Source organism: Rattus norvegicus, chromosome 11 (genome assembly GCF_036323735.1).
Source record: "Rattus norvegicus strain BN/NHsdMcwi chromosome 11, GRCr8, whole genome shotgun sequence".
In the NCBI taxonomy this organism is placed as follows: Eukaryota; Metazoa; Chordata; class Mammalia; order Rodentia; family Muridae; genus Rattus; species Rattus norvegicus.
The window spans coordinates 75,668,835-75,695,779 of record NC_086029.1 but is presented as its reverse complement, the minus strand read 5'-3'; the positions used below and the strand labels follow the sequence as shown (position 1 = coordinate 75,695,779).

The window sequence follows — 26,945 nt, the reverse complement described above, 5'->3', positions numbered from 1 at the left end:
CCTTAGGTCGCATTTCCGAATCTCCCTCCTCTCCTAAGGCTTTCTTTAGATACCAGCTGACTAAAGCCTGGGGAATTTGGAGGGAAGACAAAACAAACAAACAAACAACAACCACAACCAAAAAACCCTCAAGCCACACGTGGGCCGGAAAGTTAGGGCGGACGGGAGAGTCCTACTGCGCAGGTGCGCCGGGAGGATGGCGAGCCGGCTCTGCTGGCCGCAAGTCTGTTTCCGGGGGCCAGCTCGACGCAGAGCTGACGTCATCGCCGTGCGCTGCCACGTCTCCTCAGCTCCTGGGCGATGGAAGCTGAGGATGATGAGGCTTGGTGATGGGGTCAGGCTCTGCTTCTGACTTCAGGTCTGGCTCTGGCACGGACTCCCGGTCGGGGTCTGGTAACGTAGAGACCCGACACGTTTCTTCGACTGTCCTGTGGGATCCTGCCTGCGTCCGGGCAGCTGTTTTGGAGCGCTTCAAAGAAGGGAGTGAGTTCGGGTGCCCGGTGTCGGGTCTGTGAAGCCGCCTCCTCCTCCCAGGGATCTCTCTCCGTGGCCAGCCTGTTCCATGCGTGAGTTTTACTTAACCTGCTTTGTCATCTCTCTGTCCCTGGCGTGCTTCGGTCCTTTCGGTCGCCGGACTGGGACCACTAGGTGATTCCTTTTTGGAGGCTAATCTACTCAAGTTTGTGGTTTCTCGCCGTCCACTTTTAAACTGTCTTTCGCCAGAGCGTCCCAGCCTTTTGCCTTCACCTTACTCTCTCTTTAATTGAGCAGGGATCAGCTGTCTTTGCCGCCAACAGTTTGGATTCTTTGTCCCACCTGGCGTTTGATAGCCTGCACTCAAAGGATCTGGAATAGAGAACATTTGCAGTAGTAATTTTCCGAAGGAAAAAATTCTTTTCCTAAAGTCTTCAGCGTATTTTTAGTTGTATTTAGGAAGTACTTGGTATACGTTGGCAGAACCATATTTGCCTAAAGTGAGGAAAACATAACGTCCTCTTCTGACCTCCCCCCCACCCCTTCATCGTGAAGACCTTTTTCGCCCTTTAATTTTGCAGTTTCATTTAATTTCCTAGTGGTTTTACAGTAGCTTTTCTGAAAAGGGCAGCCATTTGAATGAAATGAAGAAGCAAACTCTGGTCAAACGACTTGGTCAAGGTCAGAAATATGTGGCAAGCCTTATCTCAGCCAGATTTCTTGATAACAACCTGTTATTTTGGACAGGGATATGTGTCCCGTATTTCATGTGACTTTAATGTGAAATATCATACTAGAATTGAGTAGTGTTTCTTGTAGACTTCCACCTTGTAGATTATAGTCTGTTTTATTTAACAAAAGTCAGCAACAAAAGGTACAAATCATGACTTGCCTTAATACTGAACAAGGTGTACATCAGAATTTAAGCTTCTGACCTTACCCAGAGATCCAAGCAGTATATAGGAATGGGAACGTTTGTTTGAAAATTCAATCTGGATTTTAGAAGAGCTGCTCACTTAGTTTTAACATTTGCTGTTACACAGACTTCTACAAAAAAGTTATGTTATTTAGTTTTATTTATTCATTTATTAATTATTATTTTTTAAATTTTTATCCAGAGTTGAAATAAGTTGACCTGAAATAAGTTAGCCTGGGTTGCAACTTCGGGTGGCACTGGAAACTACCTGGTTCCTGGACATGCCCAGTAGAAGGAGGGGTCCTAGTCGGCAGCAACTCAGCCGGTCAGCTTTACCTTCTATTCAGACTTTGGTTGGTGGCGGCTGTGGCAATGGAACAGGCTTGAGGAACAGGTAAAGACAATATAATTCTGTGCATACTACTTGGCATAATTTATGACATCCTATTATCAGTAAGGCTGATATAAAAATAATACTATTCAAATGTTTGCTTACCAAACTTGGTTCTTGTCATTGAAGTAGAAATTCTGCCTTCGAAGACTGAAAACTTAGTGTTTCAGAGTTCTTGGCAGGTAATGTTAATACAGGGACCACAAAGTAGAAGTGTCCAATTCTTTTTTTTTATGTGTATGGGTGTTCTGTCTACACGTATGTCTGTGTACCACTTGCATGCCTGGTGCCTATAGATAGCAAAAGAGGTTGTTGCATCCCTTACAACTGGGGTTTAGATGGTTCTGAGCCACCATATATATTTGGGAACCAAACCTTGGTTCTCTGGAAGAGCAGATAATGCTCTTAACCCTGGAACCGTATCTTTATCCTTCAACTCCCTTAGAAAATTACCCCTTGAGGTCACTTTGTCCCGCCCATTTACTTCCAGTTGTGGGACCATCTACTGAAATGTGGCTGACCTACCAGCAGCCACAGCCTTAAAGAAAACTGACTTAATCCACCCCAGGAAACCATGAACTGTTCATAGCTCCTCAGTTAGAGGTGAGGGCTCATGAGAATTTCTTTTTTTTTTTTTTTTTTCCCCTCTTTTTTTCGGAGCTGGGGACCGAACCCAGGACCTTGTGGTTGCTAGGCAAGCGCTCTACCACTGAGCTAAATCCCCAACCCAGTATTTCTTCTTTTAATCCCCCACATTTTATTATTAAAAGTTATTCTGGCAAAAAGTTGTTTGATGTTAATAATAACTATAAACTGTAGCCTAAAAATGTTAAGAATTGTGCCAGGTTATACAGGATTCTAGAATTTGAGTTTGTGTGCACGTGTGCATGAGTGTGTATATATGTGTAGGCCAAGGACAAGCTGAGGTGTTATTCATCAGGCACTCATCACCTCTGTCTTTGGGACATGGGCTCTCAGTGGCCAAAAAGTCACCAGATAGGCTAGGTTGGCTAGCTTTTGAGCTCCAGGGATCTACCTTTGTCCTCAGTGCTGGGATCACAAGAGTATGTAGCACTATGCCCAGCTTTCATAGCTTTGTTTTAGAACTTTGTACAGGAGCACAGTATCTACAGCACTCCCACCCCAACTCCCGCATCATCCCCAGTTTGTGCTCTCTTTAGTTACTGTTCTGTGTGCGTGCATATGTGTGCATATGTATGTACAACCTACTGAGTCTATTGAGTGTTGCTCATATGTAAGTTTTTAGAGCTGACCTCTCATCCTATGCAGAATTTTGTTCCAGGAGGTAAGCAATCTCCCTCTCTCTGCAGTCATTGATGACCTTAGCTCCGTGTTGACATGACAGCTGCTCTTGACACTATGCTGTCATGTTCTGGCAGCCATAACCCATAACATTCCATAAGTGTGTTTTTTCCTGTCATGCCTAGCAGGCACTGTCTGCCAATAGGTATCCTGGAGACTCTTTCTGTCTGATTTTCTGGTATTTTTTTTCCTGAGCCCTAGGTGTTGTGTTGCAGATGTAGCAGTGTGAGTTGGGCACCTCCAGTCTAACTGCATTTGACTAATTGTAAGAGTCTCAATCCATTGCAAAAAGAAGCTCTGATGAGGGCTACATTTATCTGTGGGTATAACAAATAAATATTTAGCATATGGTTAGAAAATACAGGTTTAGGAACATGACCAGTAGTAGGTTTTCCTCTCCGGTCTGGGACTTCTCTGGCCATGGACAGTTGGCTATGTTTACAGTACTGAGTGGCCTTTAAGTTCGGCTAGACAGTTATGGACTACCACCCAAGATAAAAGGGCCGCTGTTGTATCATTGGGGGTATCTCTGACTGGTCCAGTCATTGTTGTGGTTCATATGCTTTACAGCTTCGGAAGAGTGCTTCTCTCTGTTGGCCGCTTACATAGCACCTCTCACTATGAGAGCTAGTACTCAGGAAGGAGGTTTCCAGGTCAATTTCAGCTCTGTTCCTTTTAAGTTCTGTGCCTGATATGTGTGGTGCCATCAACAAGAGTTTGGGGAGCCTTGTAGTTCTCTGACCAACAACTCAAAGGGAGGTTCCTATGCTTGGCACACACACACACACACACACACACATATGCTAAGCATGTGCTTCACTACCGGGCTACATGGCCCACCCAGGATGAGTTATTGTTGATCTTACTTAGGGGGAGTCTCTGGAGGATCGTGCACCAGCACAGAGATACTTTTACCTGGTCATGCACTTGGGCAAGATAATTTTTGCTCAAATAGTCTTTTTTTCCTCCCTAAAAAGAGGGTTTTCGTGTCTTGATTTTGGATTCCAGAGTTACCAGTTAGTACACGTCTGTCTTTCAAGCTCTCTTGGTATATTTGAGTTTATGTGGAGGTTCTAGCAGAGGAGTACAGCTACTCACATACACTTGACCTAACAATGATCCTCTCCCACTTGCGGAAGTCATTCCCGTCAACTGAGTGCCTAGCTTCAGAGCGGTGGGCATGGAAGCGGCTACCCATCCGGCCACCCAGGTCAGCTGAGTCAGTTTGTCCATTGGCTTTGCCCATTCCTCCTCTAGTTTATTGTTCTCAAGGCTGCTCCATGGGCTTCTTCCTGATCTGCTCGGGGTAGCTTAGAAGGAAAAAGTGATCAGGAAATCTCGTAGTTGGCTAGGTTTGCTGGTCCTCTCAGACTAACTTTTAATGTTTTAAGTACTGAAATTTTGAAAATATCTTTAAGGATAAGGAAAGGAAGCAGTCTGCAGTTCAAAAGGAGCTAAAGCCTAGCTTTGGTGGTGCACATCTGCGGCTAGGGTGGAAGGATCTAGAGCACAAGGGCAGCTTTGGCTACATACTCAGGCTTACCTCAAACACAGAGTGACTAGGGCTGAAGCTTCATTCCTAGGTAGTTCTGCTTACTCTTGGATTCTATAAACAGTGTGGGGGAGGAAAGAGAAACATTTGAAAATGCTGGTATTTTAAATAAAATATGATGATGGTGGTGGTGGTGATGGTGATGATGATGGTGATGATGAAATTATTATGATTATTAGAGACAGAGTCTGGCTGGCCTGGAACAAACTGTAAACTACGATGGCCTCAGACTTGGACTGCCTGCCTCTGTCTCCTAAGTACAGGGGTTAAAGGCATGTACCACCATTCCTGGCAGTATTGATAGTTTTAACTGACTTTAGCAATGCTCATGTTAAAATTTATTTATTTATTTTGAGGAGGGACTTCGGATATATTTTCCTATTCTTTCTTGTGCCTTTTATTGGCTTTTGAGGTTTGGTCATGTTTGGTTTGAACTACCATTCTCTTTTAAAATATGTGATCTTTGCAATTTTAGATGAGGGGATGGAAGAATGTGTTTTTCAGTAGATTAAAAATGAAAGGTAATTGATTTAAGAATTGTTGTGACTCTCATTGATATATTATTTATGAAATTGTATGTTTGCCTCACAAGGTTGGTTTGGAAAAAGTCATTTTTTTTTTCTTTTTTTTTCGGAGCTGGGGACCGAACCCAGGGCCTTGCGCTTGCTAGGGAAGCACTCTACCGCTGAGCTAAATCCCCAACCCCTGGAAAAAGCCATTTTTTTAATTGAGGCACACAAGTGCACACCTGTAGTTCCAGCACAGAGAGGTAGGGCAGGAGGAACTTAGGCTCAGAGTCACTGGGGTACATTTATCAACACCCCCCCCCATCCCCAGTAAAACAAAACAGGCTTGTTTCTCTTTTTTAAAAAAAAAAAAAAATTATAAGCTGGATGTGGTGGTGGTGGTGGTGTATGTGCCTTTTATTCCAGCTCTTGGGAGTCAGAGACTGGTAGGTCTCTTGAGTTTGAGGCTAACCTGGTCTACAAAATACAAAACTAGTTCCAGGACAGCCAGGGCTGTCACACAGAGAAACTTAATTTATTTGGGGATGGGACTGGGTCTGTGAGTGCATGGTGTATTTCTGGAAGTCTGAGGATAACTTGCTGGAGCTTGCTGTGTAGCCCAGGCTGGCCCTGAACTTGCAGAGAGCTCCCAAGTGGGATTATAGGTATGTGCCACCACACCTGCTCTCCTTTTGAGTCTTTCTTGATTTATTCACTTGTTTATCTCACCTGTGCTGCTTGCTGTCCCACAAATCAAAGAGCGATCTTGCCTGCTCGTGAGTCTTTAGGCACAAACTGTGTGCAAGCACCTAGTGAGAGTTGAGTGTGAATCACAGTGAACCATTCTTACATCTAGGGGAGGTGGTCTTATTTTTAATTAGTGGAGGGAGATGTTTACCAGCCACATACTAGATGTCGTCCTAAGTAGGTCTTTGTGAAGACAGCTGTATAAATTAACTTTTCTTGTTGTGGTGACACAGCCTAACAAAAGCAGCTTTTGGTCCCCTCTGTGGAGAGATGTGACAGAGGTCATGGAGGCAAGGCCTGCAGTTGGGACTTCACTTCTTGGAGACCCGGGAACTGTGCTACTATTCACACTTCCCCTTGCCTATTTCATCTCAGGCCGTGGGTGGCAAGTCCCATTCACAGTGAGTTTCCCTCTTAGTGAACTTTTCTGGAAAGCCCTTGTGCAGGCCGTAGGAATGTCTCAGTGATTTTACTTTTGTGCCAGCCAGCTTGGCAGTAGCTTTCCCTTGGAGAGGCTGATGCTAAGGAGAGAGTGCTCTTATGGCTCGTCTGCAGTGGATAGTTGGGTGTTGCCCCGTGCAGTGTGAACATCTGTAATCCCAGTGCTCAGAGGCAGAGGCAGAGGCAGAGGCAGAGGCAGAGGCAGAGAGGCAGAGGAGAGGCAGAGGAGAGGCAGAGGCAGCTCTGTGAGCTCAAAGATAACCTGGTCTATGTAGGGATTTCTAGGCCATCGGGAGACCTGTTTAAGGAAAGAAAGACAGGAAAGTCTAGGGATTGTAGTTTCTAGTGGGCGTTCTTGGTAGTACCTTGTGTGCCTTAAGAAATTGCTGTGGTTAGAGTTATGTGCACCCTGAATAGAGAGTCCTTCAATCTGTGAGGGAGTGTAACTCAGTAGGTGGAGTACAGGCTAGCATACTAGATGCTCTGGGTTAGACCTCAGCAAACCCTTGAACCAGGGTGGTGGCAGACTGGCCTGTAATTCTGTGATACTGGCGGTAGAAGCAGGAGCATCAGACATTCAATACAACAGCAACAAAAACAGCAGGAAAGTTAGGACTCTCAGACCTGAGTCTGTATCATTAAATGGCTCTCCCTGCCTTCTGTGTACTAGGGATGGGACCCAGGCCTTTCCTTCTACATGTTATGCAGGCACTTTACCATTGAGCTGTATCCTCAGACCAGGAATGGCATGTTTTATTCTTCCTAAATATTCTGTAATTAGTTTCTTGATCCCCACTGATCAAGTGTGTTGATTCTTAAATTTCTTGGTATTTTTATGTTTGATAGGTTTATAGCCATATATATGGAGTATAATATAGCATTTTAATATATGTGCATTGTTCAGTTTTTTAAATGATTTTGGTTTTAGAACTTTTGACATATCCCTCTCCAGCTTTCAACTTTATAGAACTTCCAACATTTTAGAAGACGACTTGGTCTTACATATTCTCTTTATATAGGAGTGCTTTTCCTTTTTCTTCTGATGCCCTTTATTGCGTTATCTGACCTTAGTCTCTTGTCTTTTGGCTTGAAGTTTTAAAAAGCTAAAGCTGCAGAGGGTATCACAAGCGTGAATCTTCTGTGTCAAAACTTTAAGTGTCTGTTCTGAAGCAAGCATTTCATTGGCTTGGTTAGTGGGACAAGTATCCACCCTTGGAGAACTTATGACCTTTAAACTCTTAAATAGCATGTGAGTTGCACTTGCTTTCACCCTTGATTTTGATTGAAGGGGTAGAAGAATTTCTCCTTTGTTAGATTAGAGTCTCCTGGTCTTAGGACATTTCATCAGCATCTTTAGTCGACATTTATGGCTAACTGAAGTGAGGTAGTAGCGGTGGTGCTGATCCTTTTCCTTCAAGTCATACTGTTCTTCACTATTCAGATGAGCAAACTTCGTGTTCCCAGGAGTTCCTCAAAGAACTGTAAATGCCACATACCAGTTGGAATCCTATATTTGGAAACTTTAGAGTGGTAGCACTAATATTGTTCCTTCTTTGGGTATTAAAACAAAACATTCTTTTCCTTGTTGTGTAAACAAGAATGAACTTTTAGATCTCCAACTATTTCCTGGAAACTATTTCTATCTCTGTCTTCTCACTGTGGACAGCTAAGCTCTCTCTGACCTGTGAGGAGACATGGACAGCAGAACCAGATAGGGACTGACTTTGTCGTTCTCTTTGTGACTACTGGTCTGCTGTCTTCTGGAATGTATATATCTGCAGTGAATTAAGGAAAGTTTTTTTGTCCTCAGGATTATGAACAAGTAGCTAAGACATAAATCTAGATGCAAAAACTATGCGACGGAATTAAAAATACACTATTAAAGGCATAATTAATTTAAGTTTGATGAAGAGAGATGTGCCAGCATTTGTTTGAAACATCCCCCAAAGCAATCTTCCCCCCAGCCCTATATCTTGTGCATGGGGAGAGCACACGCATGTGCCATGTGCCATGTATGGAGGTCAGAGGACAGCTCGCAGAGTTTTGTTTTGTTTTCTGTACGGTCCCAGTATTCAAATCTTGGCACCTTTACCCACTGAACTATCCTCCTAACTAAGTAGGTCTTTTCTTTTTTCCTTTTCTTTTTCTTTCTTTTCTTTTCTTTTTCTTCCTCTTTTTGTGATTCTACAGATCTAACCCAGATAATTTGTACATGCTTAGTTACTACTTTGTCACGGAGGTAGGATCCCCCTCCCCCAGGCTCTTAAAAGTCAAGAAGAATGAAGCTGGGTGGTGGTGGCACACACCTTTAATCCCAACACTCAGGAGCAGACACAGTTTGAGGCCAGCCTGGTCTACAGAGTGAATTCCAGAACATCCAGGGCTTCACGGGGAAACTCTGTCTTAAAACAAAACAAAGAGTCTTGAAGAATGAATAAGAAAACATAAATAAATTTTGTCAATAACTATGTGTGTGAGAAGTTAAGAAAGGTAATGGTGGTGTGGGTATAGTATATTTAAAGAGAACGCATCCACAGAAAGAATAACACATGCATCTCAGATAGCTCATAGCATGGCTATCGTGTGTGGTGCAGGTAGAGGAGGGACTTGTGGTTAAGGCCACCTGTTAAGGACAGGGCCTCATGACTTACTAAAAAGCTTTGGCTGTTATATCATTGGCAATGCAGAACTATTTTACAGTTTAAGAGTAATTTCACATAGAGAGATCCTAAGGCAGAGCAGAGGTACATGTGGGGTTTGGTGCAGTGATTTAGGTGAACATTGGTTAAGTGGTTGAATCAAGATAGTGCATTGAGAGGGGAAGTGAGGCTAAAGAAAACTTTATAAATTGGAGTCCAGTCCTTTAGAGAGTGGATGATATGGACAGACAGATGACAGATGTTGTGGTTTAGATGGTTATTTTAACTTGGGCAGCCAGCAGAATAAGCTATGGACTAGTGTCAGGACTTTGGGGTGGGTAGCATGGATTGTGTAATGAGACTAAATTGAAGGAGAGCTGTGGAGAAATTTTAGTCTTGCTCACCCAGGAGACAGTGGTGAGACATAGCTACATCACTGATCACTGATAATGTGTGGGGAAGAGAAGGAGTGGGGAAAGCCAGCAGTAGAGTAGATGGAGGGTAACACCGAAGGCTATCACTGAGTTAACTGTGATTTCTCTTTCAGGAATGGTAGTGCTATTGGCCTTCCAGTCCCACCCACCACAGCCTTAATTACCCCAGGTCCTGTTCGTCATTGCCAAATCCCCGACTTACCAGTAGATGGGAGCCTGTTCTTTGAATTTCTTTTCTTCATCTACCTGCTGATTGTTCTGTTCATTCAGTATATCAACATCTATAAGACCGTGTGGTGGTATCCATACAATCATCCTGCATCTTGTACTTCACTGGTAAGTCTTGAGATGCCTTTAAGTTCATTGTCAGCAGGCAAGAAAGCAGCTGCAGGGTCTCACATAACCCAGGCTGGTCCTGAACTCTGTGTGTAGCCAAGGATGACCTTGAAACTGTTAATTTTCCTACTTCTGCCTCCATAGCGCTACCACCTATCTAGAAATAAATCCTCTAATAAAGTATCTTGCTACCAAACATCAGATTATTTTCAGAAATAAAACTCCCTAAAATTGTTAAAATATAAATATTGCCAAAGAAAACAAATAGAAATTAAAATAATAGAAATGTTTAATAACATAAAGTTTGCACTATTTGGCTTTCTCTACATTGTGTTGAATTCATTGCCAGATGCCACTATGATTAAATTCCAGCCACTTTCTCAGTGGTAGCAGGAATCAAACTCAGGACCCTATGCATTCTAGACAACATACTTGAGCACTAAGCTATAACTCTAGCATCAACTATGTCTTTTTAAAAGCTGAATTTGGATAATAATTTTTGAAGCAAACCCCCAAATTATGTAATGTCCGTAACACGTGACAGTCTGATGCAGTTCTTCCTTAGACTGCCATTTTGATTTGTCCTTTAAGGTAGATGTAGTTAACCTTTGTGAACTAGAAATGGGTAGGAAAGCATAAAAGACAGTGTTTGTTTTGAGACAGGACTTCATATATTCCAGGCTGTCCTCAGACCCATTATGTACTAAGGATGATGGTAAATTGCCAGTCTTCCTCTTCCTGTCTGTTTTACCAGCTGGGCTACAGCCCCAGTTTCTAAGGAGCATGTCTTACGAGACATGCCTCCATCATTTTCACATACACAGGCCTAAATATAAGGGAGGTTGGAGTGTTCTTTAAGTACATTATATATATTGTTAATCTGAATAAAATAAATTCTCTTACAAAGATGAAATTGAGCTGGGAACCAGCTCTGAGTGCTGAGTTGTTATGGGCTGGAGAGGTGCTTAGCAGGTAAGAGTGCTTCCTGTTCTTCAGAGGGTCAGGATCTGCTCCTACACCTGCCATGTCCTGACCCACACCCTCCTGTCACTCCAGGGCCAAAGAGCACCCTCTCTGTTCTTCATGGACACTCGTGTGCACACGTCCACACAGACATGCATACACATAATGATAAAAGTAAACCTTTTAAATCTTCTTTTGCTCTCTTTTTCATTATGTAGAAAGGTAATATTAATCATGAAGCAGAGAAAGTTTTCCATAAAGGTTGTCTACAAATGTCCATGATTCTAGTCAGAGGACTTGACATATATATTATCTAGGCAGAAGTCACTGTTCTGTTAATTTATATTGTATTGGCTACAAAATATATAAGACCCTTCTAGATGGGTAGATATGGGAAGGAAATAAGTTTTTAAAGTTTTAAGTATTTATAACATTTGGTTGTTCTTGGAATTAACTGTTAAGACTTTTCTTTCTGTATTGACCTTTTACACTTCATGCGATGAGACTTTGTATTTTAATATAAGAATTGTAATGAATTGGTGTAAAAACATTCTTTTATAGTTCTTTATCTCTCTGCCTGGATTATGAACTCATTGAGTGTATACTGTATGCTTCATCTCTCCGTGCCCAGAGGTAGTTCTCGGAAAGAAGCTCGGAAGAAGCTCGTCTAGGAGTCAGTCCCAGATACAGGTTTACCGTGAAGGTAGAGCAGGGCTGCTGAGTTCTGTTCTGCTTCCCTCTTAAACCGCAGCCGACAGTGAGAGCCAGGAAAGTAGGGCCATTTGCTGTCTTCCTCAGCATCATGTTCTTCGTGTCAGGAACCTGCCATATTTTGAGTGTTCAATACATATTTATTGAATTATTTAAGAAATTCAAATTTTTCCTTTTGAAGCAAATGTAGAAACTTGCAGATATTTTGACCATCGGAATGAAAATGGTCCCATTTCAGTTCCTAGGATACTCCTCCTAAACCTTTCATTTTCCTTTCTGACATGGGAACATGAACAGAATCAGGAACCATAGGTAGCCTCTGGTGGATGCAATTTTCCAGGCATTTCTAAATCAAGTTAGAAAGACTAAGTGAGTAGAGCAGATATACCAAGTAGGAGAGGGCTTAGCAGTAGATACTCAGGTTAATGTAGTAAAGAGATGAACAGTAGTGACTTAAACACTGTGAATCCCAGATGATCTGTTTAATTGGACACCTGATGAAGTGGCCTTTAGATGGATTGGTCTCATAACTGTAGATTATTACAGTTTTTGAGATAGTGTCTTGCTTTGTAGACCAGACATGTCTCATCACCATGCCCAGCCCTTTTCTTTTCAATAAAGTTGTTTGAAAAATATTTTAGATAGTTTTTTAATGTTTGGAAAGATACAGTTTGTCACGAAAGGAGAAGTAGAGGTCTTGGGATTATCTGAATCTCTGTGTCCTGTAGTAGTCTCTGGAGACCTTTAGGGGGCAGACTGTTACAGCAATGAGCTGGTACACGCTGTGCTTCTCTCTGATGCACGTCTTTGTTTCTCTTGTAGAATTTTCATCTCATTGATTATTACCTGGCAGCATTCATCACAGTGATGCTTGCGAGGAGGCTCGTATGGGCCCTCATTTCCGAGGTATACTGGCTCATTCACTATCTTCTGTCACCTCTAGCTGGACGTAGTCACCAGAACGGGATCAGACTCAAAATGTGAAATGACCAAATCTAATTTTAATAGAGTTATAAATTAATTGTTTCTATGAGTTGTACTAGTACTTAAGAAAAAAGGTTTCCTAACAGTGTTTAAATCTAAATGTGAAGTATTTTAAGAGAATTATTAGAAATGTAATTTCCAATTCGAGCTTATTTTTAGCTTATAGATTTTTTTGTGTGTGCAATGTTTAATTCTAAAGTTCTTGTTAAAAACAAGATGTGTTTCAGTTAATGAGTTACTTGTTCTTATGTAGCTGAATCTGAAATACTCATTTTCAGATAACATTCACTTGAAATGGTTTGTATACTACTTGTGAAATGTCCTAACAAGAAATCATTTGAGTTTATTGGAACTTCCAGTTTTGAAAAGACAGGGTTAAATCTGAAAATTAAAACCTAAGCTTTAGTAGACAGAGGAAAGAATTGCAATATTAAATGATCTATTTAAGGGTTGATGTTGTTTCCGAGGTAGTCATTGGTATCATTTTTTATATTATGTGTAAACTTGGTGAGGCAAGAGGATGTGTTTTCACAAATTCTACTATATTTAACATGAAAATGATGGCCAAAACAAAAAATGGTAATTTAGCCAAAGTCACTGATGATTCTTAATCTTGGAAAGTTATATTTTAGTATGAAATTCTAAATGAATATTTGCTATAATTCTAGAAAACAGAGTTATCTTTCTCTTTTATTTGTTTTTTATTTTATGTGCATTGGTGTTTTGCCTGCATGTATGCATGCGTGTATGTATGTATGTATGTATGTATGTATGTATGTATGTATGTATGTATGTATCTGTGAAGGTGTCAGATCTTGGAGTTACAGACAGTTGTGAGCTGCCATGTGGGTGCCGGGCATTGAACCTGGGTCCTCTGGAAGATCAGTCAGTGCTCCCATCTGCTGAGCCATCTCTCCAGCCCCCAGCTTTTCCTTTTTTTAAGATTTTACGTGTTTTTAGATTTTTGTGTTTGTGTGAGTGTCTAGCACATGCGTGCTGCTGTCCATGGAGGTCAGAAGAAGGGGACAGATCTCTCGGAGCTGGAGGTTTTAGTGGTTGTGAGCAATCGGATATGGGTGTTGGGGACCAAACTTGGCTCCTTTGGAAGAGCTGCAGGCTCTTAACTGCCAAGCCACCTCTCCAGCCCCAGAGTTTTCCTCTAGAGCAGACATAAAAGTCAGTATGTATGAGTTCTAACTGAAGACCTGGGTGTCTGTGACCACAGTAGTTGAACTTAGCTGCAAAGCTGTGGTAGTAAGATTGCTTCTTTTCAATAGTGGGAAACCTTTCACGGAGTTTGTTTCAGGTGATCAAAGCAGACAGATGCTGAACTTGATCTGGTGGCACATACCTGAAGTACCAACATTTGGGAGGCAGTGTGATCAGGAGGTTAAGACTGGCCTTGTTATGTAGTGAGTTCAAGGCCAGCCTGGACTACATACTCAAAAAATAAACAAAATAAAAACGGATGCCTTTTTCTTTTTTAAAGCAGGGTAAGGAACCCACGGTTCATGCATGCCAGGCAGGTGCTGTGTCACCTACATGTGTTCCGGAGCCCTTGCTTTGCTGTCATTAAATTACCCAGACTGGCCTTGAGCCCATGCTGTGGGCCAGGCGGACATGAACTCTGTGTCTTCCTGCTTCAGTCTCCCATGTAGCTAGATGACAGCCCTGGCCTAGGTGACCCTTTACTCTCTGTACTGGAAGCGTAGTTTGGATGTTCCCAGAAAGAACTTTATTCAGAGCAATTCAGTAGTGTTTGGTTCTTTTGTTTTAAACTAGACATTTTTGTTTGTTTCTTTTAGTCCTTCAGTTAGAAATGGTACTTGTTAAGTTGGTTGTGGCAGTGCAGGCCTATGATCCCAGTACTCAGGAGGCAGAGGCAAGGAAGATCTGGAAGAGGGCTATTCTTGGGTAAACCATGAGTTTGAGGTCAGCCTAGGCTATGTGAGATCTTGGGTGTTTTGTTTTGTTTTTTTTTTTTTTTTTTTTTTTTAAGAAAAATACCTATGCATGTCAACTGGTTCAATCCTGACTTCATGTAAACCCTTAGTGACTGGGATTTCCACCTTGTTACAGAGACTAAAGCTTGAAGCACTTAATGCCTTCATTGATGATGTAATTAATAATGATTGGGGTTGGGAATTTAGCTCAGCGGTAGGGCGCTTGCCTAACAAGCACAAGGCCCTGGGTTCGGTCCCCAGCTCTGAAAAAAAAAAAGAAAAAAAAATAATGATCAAGCAGCTTTTGTACCATGTTAGAAGGCATTGACCGTTTTCAAAGCAGTCTACAATTCTTACTGAAAAAGAGATGCTGAGTTTAAACAGACTTTTAATCCAAGACTGATATCTGTACTTCACTGTCCAGGAAGGGAGTGTAGAGTCATTACAGTATGTCCACAGAATGGAGCAGTATACAGCCATTGAAAGGTGACAGGATGTTGACATGTTGACCTTCAAGTAAGTGCAGAAGCATGGGGCTTTTAAAAAGAGTAGGTTTGTTGTTTGTTTACTTGGTTTGTTTGACAGAAAGGTCTTAATGTCTAATGGTGGCTGGCCTGGCACTTAACTGTGTGACCCAGGTCTGTCTTGAACTCATGGCACAGTCTGCCTGTCTCAGCCTCCCGAATCCTGAGTTACAAGCTTGGACCCTCCTGTCTGGCCTAAAGACAGTGATGTTAGAAGAAGACAAGGAGAAGGAAGAGTCTGTTTGCTAACTTGGATAACTTGTCTCTGGGAAGATCCACAGACTAATGCCCGGCATCTGGTGGTGGCTGGGGACAATACTGACACTTCACCACAAACCCTGTATTTTATTGATCTTTCGTATCTGAGCACTGTGGCTACTACCTAGTCAGAAGTTAAAGTAAGAGCTGTATCATAATTCCTAAAATATCTAAATTAGATGGATAAAGCTCATCATACAACATCTTTTCTGTCTTCCATTAAAATATGTCTGCCTTCTTTTGTTTTCTTATGCCACAGAAAGGATCCCTACCTGAGAAAGACCAGTCATTTTTAAGGACAGGCTGGAGGTAATTAACTCAGAAAGCTCAATACTGCTCAGCGGGGACTAGCTTTCCCTGGGTAGCAGGGACTAGCTCTCCCTGTAGACTCTGCTTGCTTCACCTCCAGGCCAGACTGCTGCTTTGTTTGCTCCACAAGACTAAACAGAACTCAACTTTCACCAGTTGGAACCAGCTTTCTTTAAACATTGCTCTAAGCAGGAAGATAGGATATTTCATTGGAGAAAACTAAAAAAACAAAGCAGAAATTAAAAATTACAGTCCCATTATGAAGAATAAATTTTTTGTACAGTTTCTTTTAATCTTTATATGCACATATAAGTTTGGTGTGCATGTGTATGTGTGTGTATGTATTTTTCATGTGCTTGAGAACATCTGTATATTTTTCACTTAACCTAGGTTATGAATAATTTTCTACCCTTTCCTTGGCCAGAGCTTATTATATCCTCGGATCTCAGCTTAAATAAAAATACAACTTTAAAAGGGTGCAGGCAGGGATACTGGGATTGGACACAGGACTTCTGTACATGCTTGGCAAGAGATCCAGAGATCTCCTACTAAACTATAACCTCAGCCTAATTTTTACTTCCTGTTTTGAGACAGGGGCTCACTAAATTGCCTAGGCTGGCCTTGAACTCATTCTGAGTCTAGGGAGATGTTGGCTTTGCAGTCAGTCTGTGGGATCAGAGGTCTGTTCACCAGCCCTGAGTGTGCCTACAGGAAGCCTTCCTTCCCTTGCTTAGACTTCTGTTACATGTGCTCCCGGTAGCTGCTTAAGTGTTTCCTGTAGCACTCACCATAGTACAAACAATTGTTTAAGTTTAACCTTTGCATTTCTTGACTGACTGTTTTGTCATAATTGCCTTGGTTCCAGACCTCGCATGGGCTCTGTCATGAATGTCATGGTAGTTGAGAATCAAGGTTCTGGAATAAGGCAAAGTCACTGAGTATTACAAATCCTGTTTTAGTACCAGTGCCTAGAAACGGTCTTTTATTTTAGTTTTTGAAACAGAGTGTCGCTTTGTAGCCCAGGCTGGCTTCAACTCAGGATTTTCCTTTCTCAGTTCCTCTGTGTTGGGAGTATAAGTATGTGCCATGATACCAGATTGCCCTTTTTTAAAAATTGATTTTATGTATGTAAGTACACTGTTGCTGTCTTCAGAGACACCAGAAGGAGGGCATTGGATCCCATTACAGATGGTTGGGAACCGCCGTTTGGTTGCTGGGAATTGAACTCATGACCTCTGGAAGAACAGTCAGTGCTTATAACTGCCATCTCTCCAGCCCACCAGATTGCCTTTTAAGTTTCTGATTTTAAGTTGAGAATGGAGGCAGGAGAATTTAAGCTTCAGTGGCTTAAATAACTTCCCCAGGATTTGACACATGAGGTCCATTGGTGTAGAACATGTAATCTACACCATTGAAATGGAGCCATTTTTCCTACTATAGCTTAGAATACCTTGATCCTTTCCCACAGTTTGAGGCTTAAGTAGAGGCGTGGTATTCACTTAATGCTATTCTTCATTTTAGCTGCATATACTGTTTACCAGCAGTGTGTGTGTAAGCATATGTACAGATGCTATCATGTATATCTTAGCAAAGATCTGAGAAACGCATTGCTAGGAGGTTTTCTCACTGTGTGAACGCTGCATAGATTATTTAGAGAAACTAGGATGATGGCTGTCAGTCACCCCACATGGTCTCTTGATGTAGTCAAGAGGTGATGCTGCCAGAATTGTACTATGTACTGTTCTACAAGAATAAACTTATAAGGAGTACATTACGATAATGATAAAGTATGATACATAATCTAGTTCCAATAATTTTTATCAAACACTGTTGTATGTAATTATACTGTACTTTTTATACAATTGGAAGTACAGTATGTTGAAGTCAGCATCAGAAACATACTAGGAACTATGTCATTCTGACAGCTATGTTGTCACTAGACAAGAGGAGTTTTAAAGTTCATTTAATGCTTTCTCCTTTTGAGATGAGGTTGTGTTCTCAGACTGATCTCAATCTCCAGGCCTCAAGCAATTCTGCCTCCATTTTCTAAGTAACTGGGATGAAGTCATGTGATAAATATCTTGTATAACACACACACACACACACACACACACACACACACACACACACACACATCTTGCATCCACCTCTCCCTTAATTTCTTCCAACCACTCTGCTGAAATGTTTTACTGAGCATTAGTGTAGTGTGTAGTACTTATTATACGTTATGTATGCTAAGTACTATGATCTGTAAACTGAGGCATGGATGTAAAAGCAAGACTTGAACTGCTATTCTCTCATGTGCGTTGGTGACTGCAGATCATTTTACTCCTTTTCTGGGTCCTAAGACTACTGTTTTGAGTTGGTACCACAGAGGAGGCTAAGACATGAGGATTAGGAGTTTGAGATCAGCTTGGTCTACCTAACGAGGCCCTATCTGCAGCAGAAAATACGAACATGAAAAACAACAGCAGAAAGACGGCTACCTAGTCATGAGCAGGGCCTGCTAAGTTCCCTGCACGTTACTCCTGATATCCTTTCTAGTTCATTTTAGAAAACCATGACATTTGAAGCTTCAGCTTTTGCCAAAACTGTTTTCTTACTACAGGTAGTTAGTTTTAAGTATTTGGGATTAAAGAGACATATTTGAGCAGCTGTGATAAAAAAGAATTAAATGTGATAAGTCATTGTTTCCATATGTGCAGAAGTTTAAAAGGAAACTTGAATCTATGAAAAATGTGATTATTTTATGTATCTTTAGTAATTTATTAAATATTCATCCAGCAAAAAGTTCAGAAGACGATTTAAAAGAGAGATATTGAGGCCCTCGCTGTCTGGTAGGAGATAAAGAAAGAATAGTCAGTGCCTCTCCATCTTCTGTTCTTTCTTATGATACTGGGTGCTGACTATAAATCCTCATCTAAGCTGGCCAAGCTGGCTTTTCTATAGTCCAGGAAGCTTCCACACTTGTGACCTTCCTGCTTTAGCCTCCTAGATAGCTGTGATTACAGGTCTTGCCACCAGCTCAGCACCTTTCTATCGTCATGTACATAAAAACATCATTTGGAAAGTTGTTGAAATACAGATTCCTTGATTCAGAATCCTGTTGCCTGTTTCTGGAATGAAAGTTGTTTGGAATTGGTATGTTTAATAAACAGTCTGGAGGCCCTCTGCTGACTGGTTCTTGGGTTAAGATTTAAGAAGCCCAGGTATAAACAAGTGATAATTATACAAACTTACAGGAGGTTTGCATGAGGGTATGGAGTGAAAGAAGGAAATGAGAAGTCTGAATTCTCAACTGTTAGGTAGGTGTGGATAGGGCACATTTTTTTTTTATTGTATTAAGGGACAATTTAGCTTTCACTGCATCTGAGTCTTAAGTGTAAGGCACATTGCTTTTGAGTAGACGCGTATAAAAGTGTAAATGTGTAAATAATGTGTAAATGTTTCTTTTGGTGCTTTTACGCTTTCAGGCTACTAAAGCAGGTGCAGCATCTATGGTTCACTACACAGCTCTGATACTGGCCCGCTTGGTGCTCCTTACTCTGTGTGGATGGGTGCTTTGTTGGACCTTGGTCAATCTCTTCCGAAGCCATTCAGTCCTCAATCTCCTCTTCCTTGGCTATCCGTGAGTGTTTCAGTTTTACATCGTATTAACAGATCTTTTGAAGTTATTTGAGTTATGCAAATCGTATAATGGAGGGGAAATGAGATTCTTCATGTATAAAGTAAGAATTTAGAAAATTGGAAAGCCAGTAGGTATGCCCACTATGTAATAATTTGTTTTCTAAAGTAACGTAGTTCGAGAAGAAGGTATAAACCAAGGGCATTTGGGGGAAACTGAGATGTGTGGCTGCCCTCCCAGTGGAGAATATTTCAGTTAGCTCTGCTCATCTAGTAAAGGTCTCTAAGGAGGAATTCAATCATCAGGATGGCTAGCAGACTTTTTAATTTAAGTACATTGAGAAGCTTATTGCCAACCATGGTAGCTCACATCTTTAATCTCAGTACTTGGAAGACAAATGCTGGTGGATCTCTTGAGTTCAAGATGAGCCAGGGCTACCTGATAACACATTGCTTCACACCCTACTACCCACCCCCCCCCCCAAAAAAAAGGCCACAAAATAGTAATAAACTACATAATTAAACAAATCTTAGGTTTATATATTTGTTTTTATGTTTTGGAATTTGTATAATCTGCCTTTTATTAAGTATTTTTTTAAAACCCTCCCCCATTTTCACCTTAAAGGTTTCACTAGTGTAGTTAGTCCAAGTCTAACAACTGTGGCTCTTATCCATGTCTTTGCCTGCTTTCTTCATTCCATTTCATTGTAGATAGCTAGAATGATTTTTCAAAATGGGAACTTTAGCTGGGTTGTGTGGTAATGCCTGTAACCCCAGCATTTGAAAGGTGGAGGCAGGAGGATCAGTTAAGGTTGGTCATCCTGGTCTATATAGTTTGAGACCATAATTTGAAAATTTTAATTGTGTTGTTGTTCCCTTCTTTAAAACGCTTCCTTGAGGGCTGGAGAGATGGCTCAGCAGTTTTAAGAGGGCCTAGGTCAGTTCCTAGAGCCTACCTGGTCATTCACAGCCATCTATGATTCTAGTTTCAGGCAGTCTGACCCCTCTTCTGACCTCCATGGGCACTGTGGTGAGCATATGTATACACAGGCAAATACATATATACATGAAATACATCCTTTAAAATGCTCTAGTGGCTGGGCATGGTGACACATGCATTTAATCTTGCATTTAGGAGGCAAAGGCAGGCTCTCTGAGTTTGAAGCTAATTTGGTCTATAAAGCAAGTTCTAGGACAGCCAGGGCAGTTACACAAAGAAACACTTTTAAGAAAAGGGGAATAATGTTTAATGACTCTTTGTACACAGCACTCAATGGTCTGATGTGTTCTTCTGCTTCTTCTCATCTTACCCTAAGTCAGTTCATTCACACATGCTGTCCTACTCAGCCTACATTTATTGCATGTGTACTGAGGTTACCTGGCAATCAGGAGGCTCTCCTGATTTAACTGCTTGGCTTCAGCCACAAACTTGGGATTAACCGGCTACTAGAACATACATGTAACCTCTCTTCTCCATGTCTCATTCTCTAGCTGGCTAGCCTGGTTATATTCACAGGAATTTGGCCGAGTATTAAAAGTGTCTTTGTACAAGCTCATTTTAGCTTTCTGTTTACCGTGTTGGCTGACATCTTAATTGTCCCAAACAAAAATGCCTCAGTGTTGGGCTCAACATGAGGATGGGACGCATCACTCACCCACAGGATGAGCTGTGCAGCCACAGAGGAAGTATAAGAGGCCAAGGAAGGTCAATGAAGTGGGGTCCCCATCCCACTCTCCTATACACTGAGCCTCTCAGTCACTTCTAGATGTCAGCTTGTGTTTCAACAGACTTCTTGTTGTTTTGTGTAAAAGACAGGGTTTCTCTTGTAGTCTGCACTATCCTGGAACTCACTCTGTAGACCAGGCTATCCTCCACCTGACTCTGCCTTCCAAGTGATGGGATTAAAGGCACCCCCCCCCACACACACACACACACGTTTCAGCAACATTGAACTTCATAAAATTGTAGATGACACAGTTTTTTTTCTTTTTCTTTTTTTTTTTTTTTTTCAGAGCTGGGGACCGAACCCAGGGCCTTGTGCTTGCTAGGCAAGTGCTCTACCACTGAGCTAAATCCCCAACCCTGACAACACAGTTTTGAATAGAGAGATTTTTAATTTGTTTTTGAGACAGGGTCTCACTGTGTAGTCAGGAATGTACCATGTAGCCAAGGTTGGTCTCAGACTCTTGGCAGTATAACTGTTTGATGGTTTCAAGTACACAGTGATTTTTCTACCTGAAGCTTGTGCCTTTTTATGCCGCCCGAATTCCACCCTCTCAAGGATATACATGTACATTTTCATTATGCACAGTGGATCCTGAAGCTACCACAAGCCATTCTCTCAATTAGTAAAGAGTTCATTTTTTCCCTTCATAGAAAATTAGGAACAAGTGTTATTGTTAGTTTTGTTATAAAATGAAATATATCATTTTTTACTGGTATTTTTTGTACCTGAATTGATATCCATGAAGTGACTACACCCCCACCCCCAATATCTAATTCATGTTGTGGCAGTTACCTAATGAAGATGTGAGAGTAGTTAGAATGAGTCTAAGATGCTCATGGCTGGAGGTGTGTACAGCCCAGGGTAGATTGCTTAGCATTTATAAGGACTCTGAGTTTAGCCCTAGGATCAAAAGAGAAATTGTTAGAATTCTCTAAAAATTCACTTCTTTAGCAGAGTACTGTGTGTAGATATTTTTGTACTTCTAGGACTTTTGCATTGATTTCTCAAGTAGTTACTGAGTAAGTGACTGCTCTGTTCATCTATTATTTCAGGCACCAAGGACACATCAGTGAATTAAGTGGACTTAAATTGCATTATAGAGTTTAAATTGGTAATTCAGGACACAAATACTGTCCTCAGATAACAAATCTATCAAGCACACAAGTAAAATCTGTGGAGAACATAACAAGGACATGAATGAAGCAGGCAGTTACGTGGACTATCATGGGGCGCTGCTGGGTTTTGTTATGTACTGCGTCCCCCGAGTAAAGTTCTTGGCAGTCCAGTTCCTTCACCTACATGTACCATGCACCTAGCAACCCTGGCACGAGTGTGCCAGCAGCTAGCTGCCTAGACTTCCCTCTCTGAAGAGTGAGTGGGTGGCTCTCTTTTCCCTGTAGCAGCAATCAGATTTAGATAGTTTCTTTTCAGATCTATTCCCAGCAAAGACTGGGAAGACTGGTCTGTCCTGGACTGGTCTGGGGTTGATGAAAGAGCAGTAAGTCAGACTGTCTTTTTTTTTTTTTTTTTTTTTTTTTTGGAGCTGGGGACCGAACCCAGGGCCTTGTGCTTGCTAGGCAAGCGCTCTACCACTGAGCTAAATCCCCAACCCCAAGTCAGACTGTCTTGAAGTGACTATTTATCATCTTATACATAATTTAGAGTATGTAATTAAAGTCATGTGCATCACGGGAAGCAGCGTGAGAGAACCAGACTCTCGTTGTATTTCTTAGTAACTAAAGTCATCCTTCTGAACCTCAGAGAGAAGCCTGAACAGTAATCATGGGCCCTTGGGTATCTGTGAGCTTTATTTCAGTTCTTTGAATAACCGCTGGTAGTGACCATGTATAAAATTTGCATTCTGGAAAAAACTGCACTAGATAAAAATGATTGTTTCTACATGTTTGTTTGTTGTCACTGGGGCTTTTATGTACTGTCCTACCCTACAATGTGTATATACTGCATCTGTAGAACACAAAGCCCGGGTTACATTGCCTTGGGTAGACCATGCTGTGGTCACATGATCTGCCAAGATGGAGATTGGTCTCATTTTCATAATCACTTTGTGTTACAGGTTTGGTGTTTATGTACCTCTCTACTGTTTCCATCAAGATAGCAGAGCCCATCTTCTTCTCACAGACTATGTGGTTCAGCACCAGGCAGTAGAGGACGCAGCCTCAAATGTGGGCAGTTTGACCAGATCCAAAGATTTCCTGTCCTTACTGCTGGAGTCTCTAAAAGAGCAGTTTAATAACAGCACGCCCATCCCCACCCACAGCTGCCCCCTGTCTCCTGACCTCATTCGCAATGAGGTGGAATGTCTGAAGGCAGATTTCAACCACAGAATCAAGGACGTTCTCTTCAATTCCCTCTTCAGCGCCTACTACGTAGCATTTCTCCCGCTGTGTTTTGTGAAGGTAAGCAGGTATCCTGCTCTGTTCTCCCTGGATTTGTGTCAGTTACATAAACTGGGTATTTCTTGTTTAATTCCCCTTTTCTCTGTCTCCCCTTTGGCAGCCTGGATGGTGGAGTTCGGCTGCATCTGGAGTGCACTAATACCGCTCCTGGTTGGCGGAGAGGTATTTCCGTATATGTGATGCACCCCGTGGTAGCCCCTCCTTTCTTTCTTCCTTCCTTTTTTTCCCCCCCAAAATGTTTTTTTAAGTTTCTGGGAAGAGTAAAGATTGAACTTAACATAGAATGATTACGTAGCAGCTTAAGAGAACCAAAATTTCAATGAAATTTAGACTGCTGTGGTTATTAACAGGTTTTCAAAAGTTTCCTTGAATTTAACCTAACCATCCAACTAAACCTAATTTATTTCAAAAGAAGAGATAAGTGGTCTGGATATCACATGGGGCCATTTTAGGGTCCCCCTTTCACCCATTCAGAAGCACTTCTGCAGCTGGACTTCAGAAGCACTCAGTTCTTCTAGAAGGACACACTTAAACACAATTACTCTCCCTCCCAGCCCTAACTCGTGCAGCCAGAAAGTCAGGTTGGTTTTGGAGGACTCTGCTCCTGAAGTTTCTGCACGGACAGCAGGACAACAGTGCATGTTGACTCAGTGTGGAATTTGTCTGCAGGGCGTATGCCCACACCCTTCCCCGCCTCTGTTCATCACCAGTGCATGGATCGTTTCTCGTATGATCTCTTCCAGAGTACCCAGTATTACGACATGCGCTGGTCATGTGAGCACCTCATTATGGTGTGGATCAATGCTTTTGTCATGCTCACCACGCAGCTGCTACCATCCAAATACTGTGACTTGCTACACAAATCAGCGGCTCACCTGGGCAAGTGGCAGAAGTTGGAACATGGGTTCTACAGCAATGCTCCCCAGCACATGTGAGTAGTCCTCGGAGCACTTCTTCATGATGCCGTCATGTTTGTGTGCTCTGTGTGCCATTCTCTCGCTCGCTCGCTCGCTCGCGCTCTCTCTCGTCACTTGGTCTCTGTTTACATGGTTGCTTGTCATAGTACTAACAAGAATGCAGGCGCTAACTCATTTCCACCACCGTCATAGGCTGCTCCTCCAGTGGGTCCACACTTCAGCTGCCCATTTACTCTGGAGGGCCTTGTACTTGGTCGGGAGTTCTCAGTTCTCACCCTTTACCCGAACCCAGACAGATTTGGGTGTATATGCGTGTGCGTCTGTGTGTGTATACATACATGTACATACAATATATTTTAAACTATTGTGTAAGACTTAAGGTTTGTCTTCGCATCTTCATTGCCACAGCTCAGTAGTTGCTACCTCATCACCCCACATTGAAACAGCTGGAATTTGCTTTAATCCTTTTTAATTAATCAGATCGGGTGTAGTCATTTTCTTCCTAATCTCTGTACTGTTTCCTTGTTTTTCCTATTCTTAAATGAAATTGTCCCTGGCTTTTATTGCGTACCCTTATTAATCATTTCTTCGTATGGCCTCTGATTCAAAATGCCTAGCTAGCTTCCAAATGCTGCCTTCATCCCGTCAGTGTGAGCCTCCTGTCATGACTGTCCCTCAGTTTTGGAGCATCTTCAAATATGGACCCTCTTCGCCTTCCTCTCTTTTATAATTAAATATCTCACAGTTTCATCCACCAGTTTCCCCCTCATTAAATGGGACAGATTGAGGTGACCTTCCCCTCCCTTTTCCCCTCAGAGTTCTCCCTTCAATTATCTGCCTTGATGTCTGATACAGATTAGCACAGGCCTTCAAGCCCAGGAACTGAAAGAGATTGGGCCAGGCTGAAAAGAAACCTGAATGTGGGCAAAGGACAGATTTCAATAACAATTGAAAGTACAACCCACAGTCCTAGTACTGTACATCTTCAGGCTACTGGTGGCACGTGGCCATGAGGTGTATCATCACCTTAATGCTGGTAAGTGTGAGCAAGGCCGTGGAACATGCTGTAAACTGGGAGAGCTGCAGGGCACTAGAATAATGGTTATTTTTAACATCTCTAAACTGCTGTCCCGGTTCTCATCCTAGGAAACTAACCTTTCCAAAATCAGGAAGTGATGAATTAACTTAGATTTAAGTGGAAAAAAAAAAAAGGTTTAATTTGAAGATTTCCATTCTTCTGCAATTCCATTACATTGATGCTGGGAAGAAAGAAACTTTTTCTTCCCTAATTTCTTTTCCTTAGAGACACCTCTATAGAAATAACCTAAGAAAGTGGTAAAGAGAGAAGTCTGTGTTTTAGTGCTTGTGTGTGTCTGTGCTACTATACAGCCTGTCACCTCTGCGAGACACAGCAGAGTGGTCCTCCAGGGTGTAGTTATGCAGCAGATGTCTTCTAGTTGGCAGTCTATTCCTTTCTCTCTTGCTTTTGCTGTCATTGGCTTTTGCTTCCTGTTTGTATCCTTTTACTGCTCACTTGGGATCCAGACGACAAGTCACCCTCTAATACTGTGTTTTCTGGCCTGCTTGTTCTTCCAAGCCTGTAAGTCCTTCAACACGGAGTTAAGCCTAATACTCAGTAATTGCTGTGTACTGTATAGCAGTGAAGTTATCATAACAAATTCTTCCTAACGTCTAAGGCTTTGGCTGTGGAATGTATGTCTAGAGTTCAGGCAGATGAAGCCTTGAAAGCTTAATCAGATTTTCCATAGAATTATAGCTGACCTTTCAAAACACTGTCTTCCCTAATTCTCAGTATTCTAACAGTGCATTTCTTTTTCCCATAGTTGGTCAGAGAACACAATATGGCCTCAAGGGGTGTTGGTGCGGCACAGCAGATGTTTATATAGAGCCATGGGACCTTACAACGTAGCAGTGCCTTCTGATGGATCCCATGCCCGCTTTTATGCAAGTACCATTTGCTTATTTTCAAGCATAATCTAGAAGGGTTAGGAGGCCATTCTGTATGCATGTAGTAAGCACCTAGCACAGTATGTGATGGATGCACAGTAGGAAGTTAATAATGACAGGTAATTATTACTATTACTGTGACATTGCCTTTGATCTTGGGAATGTCTTTGGAAAGACAGCTTGAAGTTCATATACTGTTGCTTAAAACAAGAAGGCAATTATAGGACTTCCTTTTTCACCTGACAGCTTAATTTGTTAATAGTTTGGTTTAGCAGTGACCTTCACTTATATTGTATCTGGGTGTGGCATGGGGGCTCATGACTGTAGTCTTAATACTTGGGAGGCGAAGGCAGGAGGATCAAGAGCTCAAGGAGGTCTTGGCTGTATCAGCCCTGCTCAAAAACAAGCCAACGAGATCTGTGTATAAAGTACTACTTGGTACAGGATTTTTTTTAGTATTTATTAAATGTATATGAGTACACTATAACTGTCTTCAGACACACCAGAGGAGAGGGGGCATCAGATCCCATTACAGATGGTTGCCAGCCACCATGTGGTTGCTGGGATTTGAACTCAGGACCCCTGGAAGAGCAGTCAGTGCTCTTAACCGCTGAGCCATCTCTCCAGCCCCTGAATAATGGTTTTTAAGTATTTGTGTGAGTTTGAAAGAAATAAAGTTGAAACTTAAATACGAAAAAGCAGTAGGCATTAAGCCCAGCTCTGTCCCATTTGACCTTATGCCTCGAGTTATAGTCTAATGACCTGTTTTCTAGATATTCCAGCTCTAGGATCCGAAGGGTCTGACTTCTAAAGAAAGGGCAGCTGGCTCACCCATGTGGGT

General features: G+C 41.9%; 1 protein-coding gene across 1 annotated transcript in view; it reads left to right on the top strand.

Annotated features, from left to right (window-relative positions):
- The first annotated feature begins 293 nt into the window (after positions 1–293).
- The window catches only part of Tmem39a (transmembrane protein 39a), a 29,333-nt gene continuing 2,681 nt past the window's right edge, over positions 294–26,945 (top strand). Inside the window, exons 1-8 of the mRNA NM_001013865.1 lie at positions 294–566; positions 1,593–1,784; positions 9,537–9,759; positions 12,256–12,339; positions 18,925–19,079; positions 22,877–23,219; positions 23,963–24,150; positions 25,981–26,101. Of these exons, the coding sequence (NP_001013887.1) occupies positions 1,672–1,784; positions 9,537–9,759; positions 12,256–12,339; positions 18,925–19,079; positions 22,877–23,219; positions 23,963–24,150; positions 25,981–26,101 (1,227 nt within the window). The 5' untranslated portion in view covers positions 294–566; positions 1,593–1,671. The remainder of the gene's footprint in view (positions 567–1,592; positions 1,785–9,536; positions 9,760–12,255; positions 12,340–18,924; positions 19,080–22,876; positions 23,220–23,962; positions 24,151–25,980; positions 26,102–26,945) is intronic.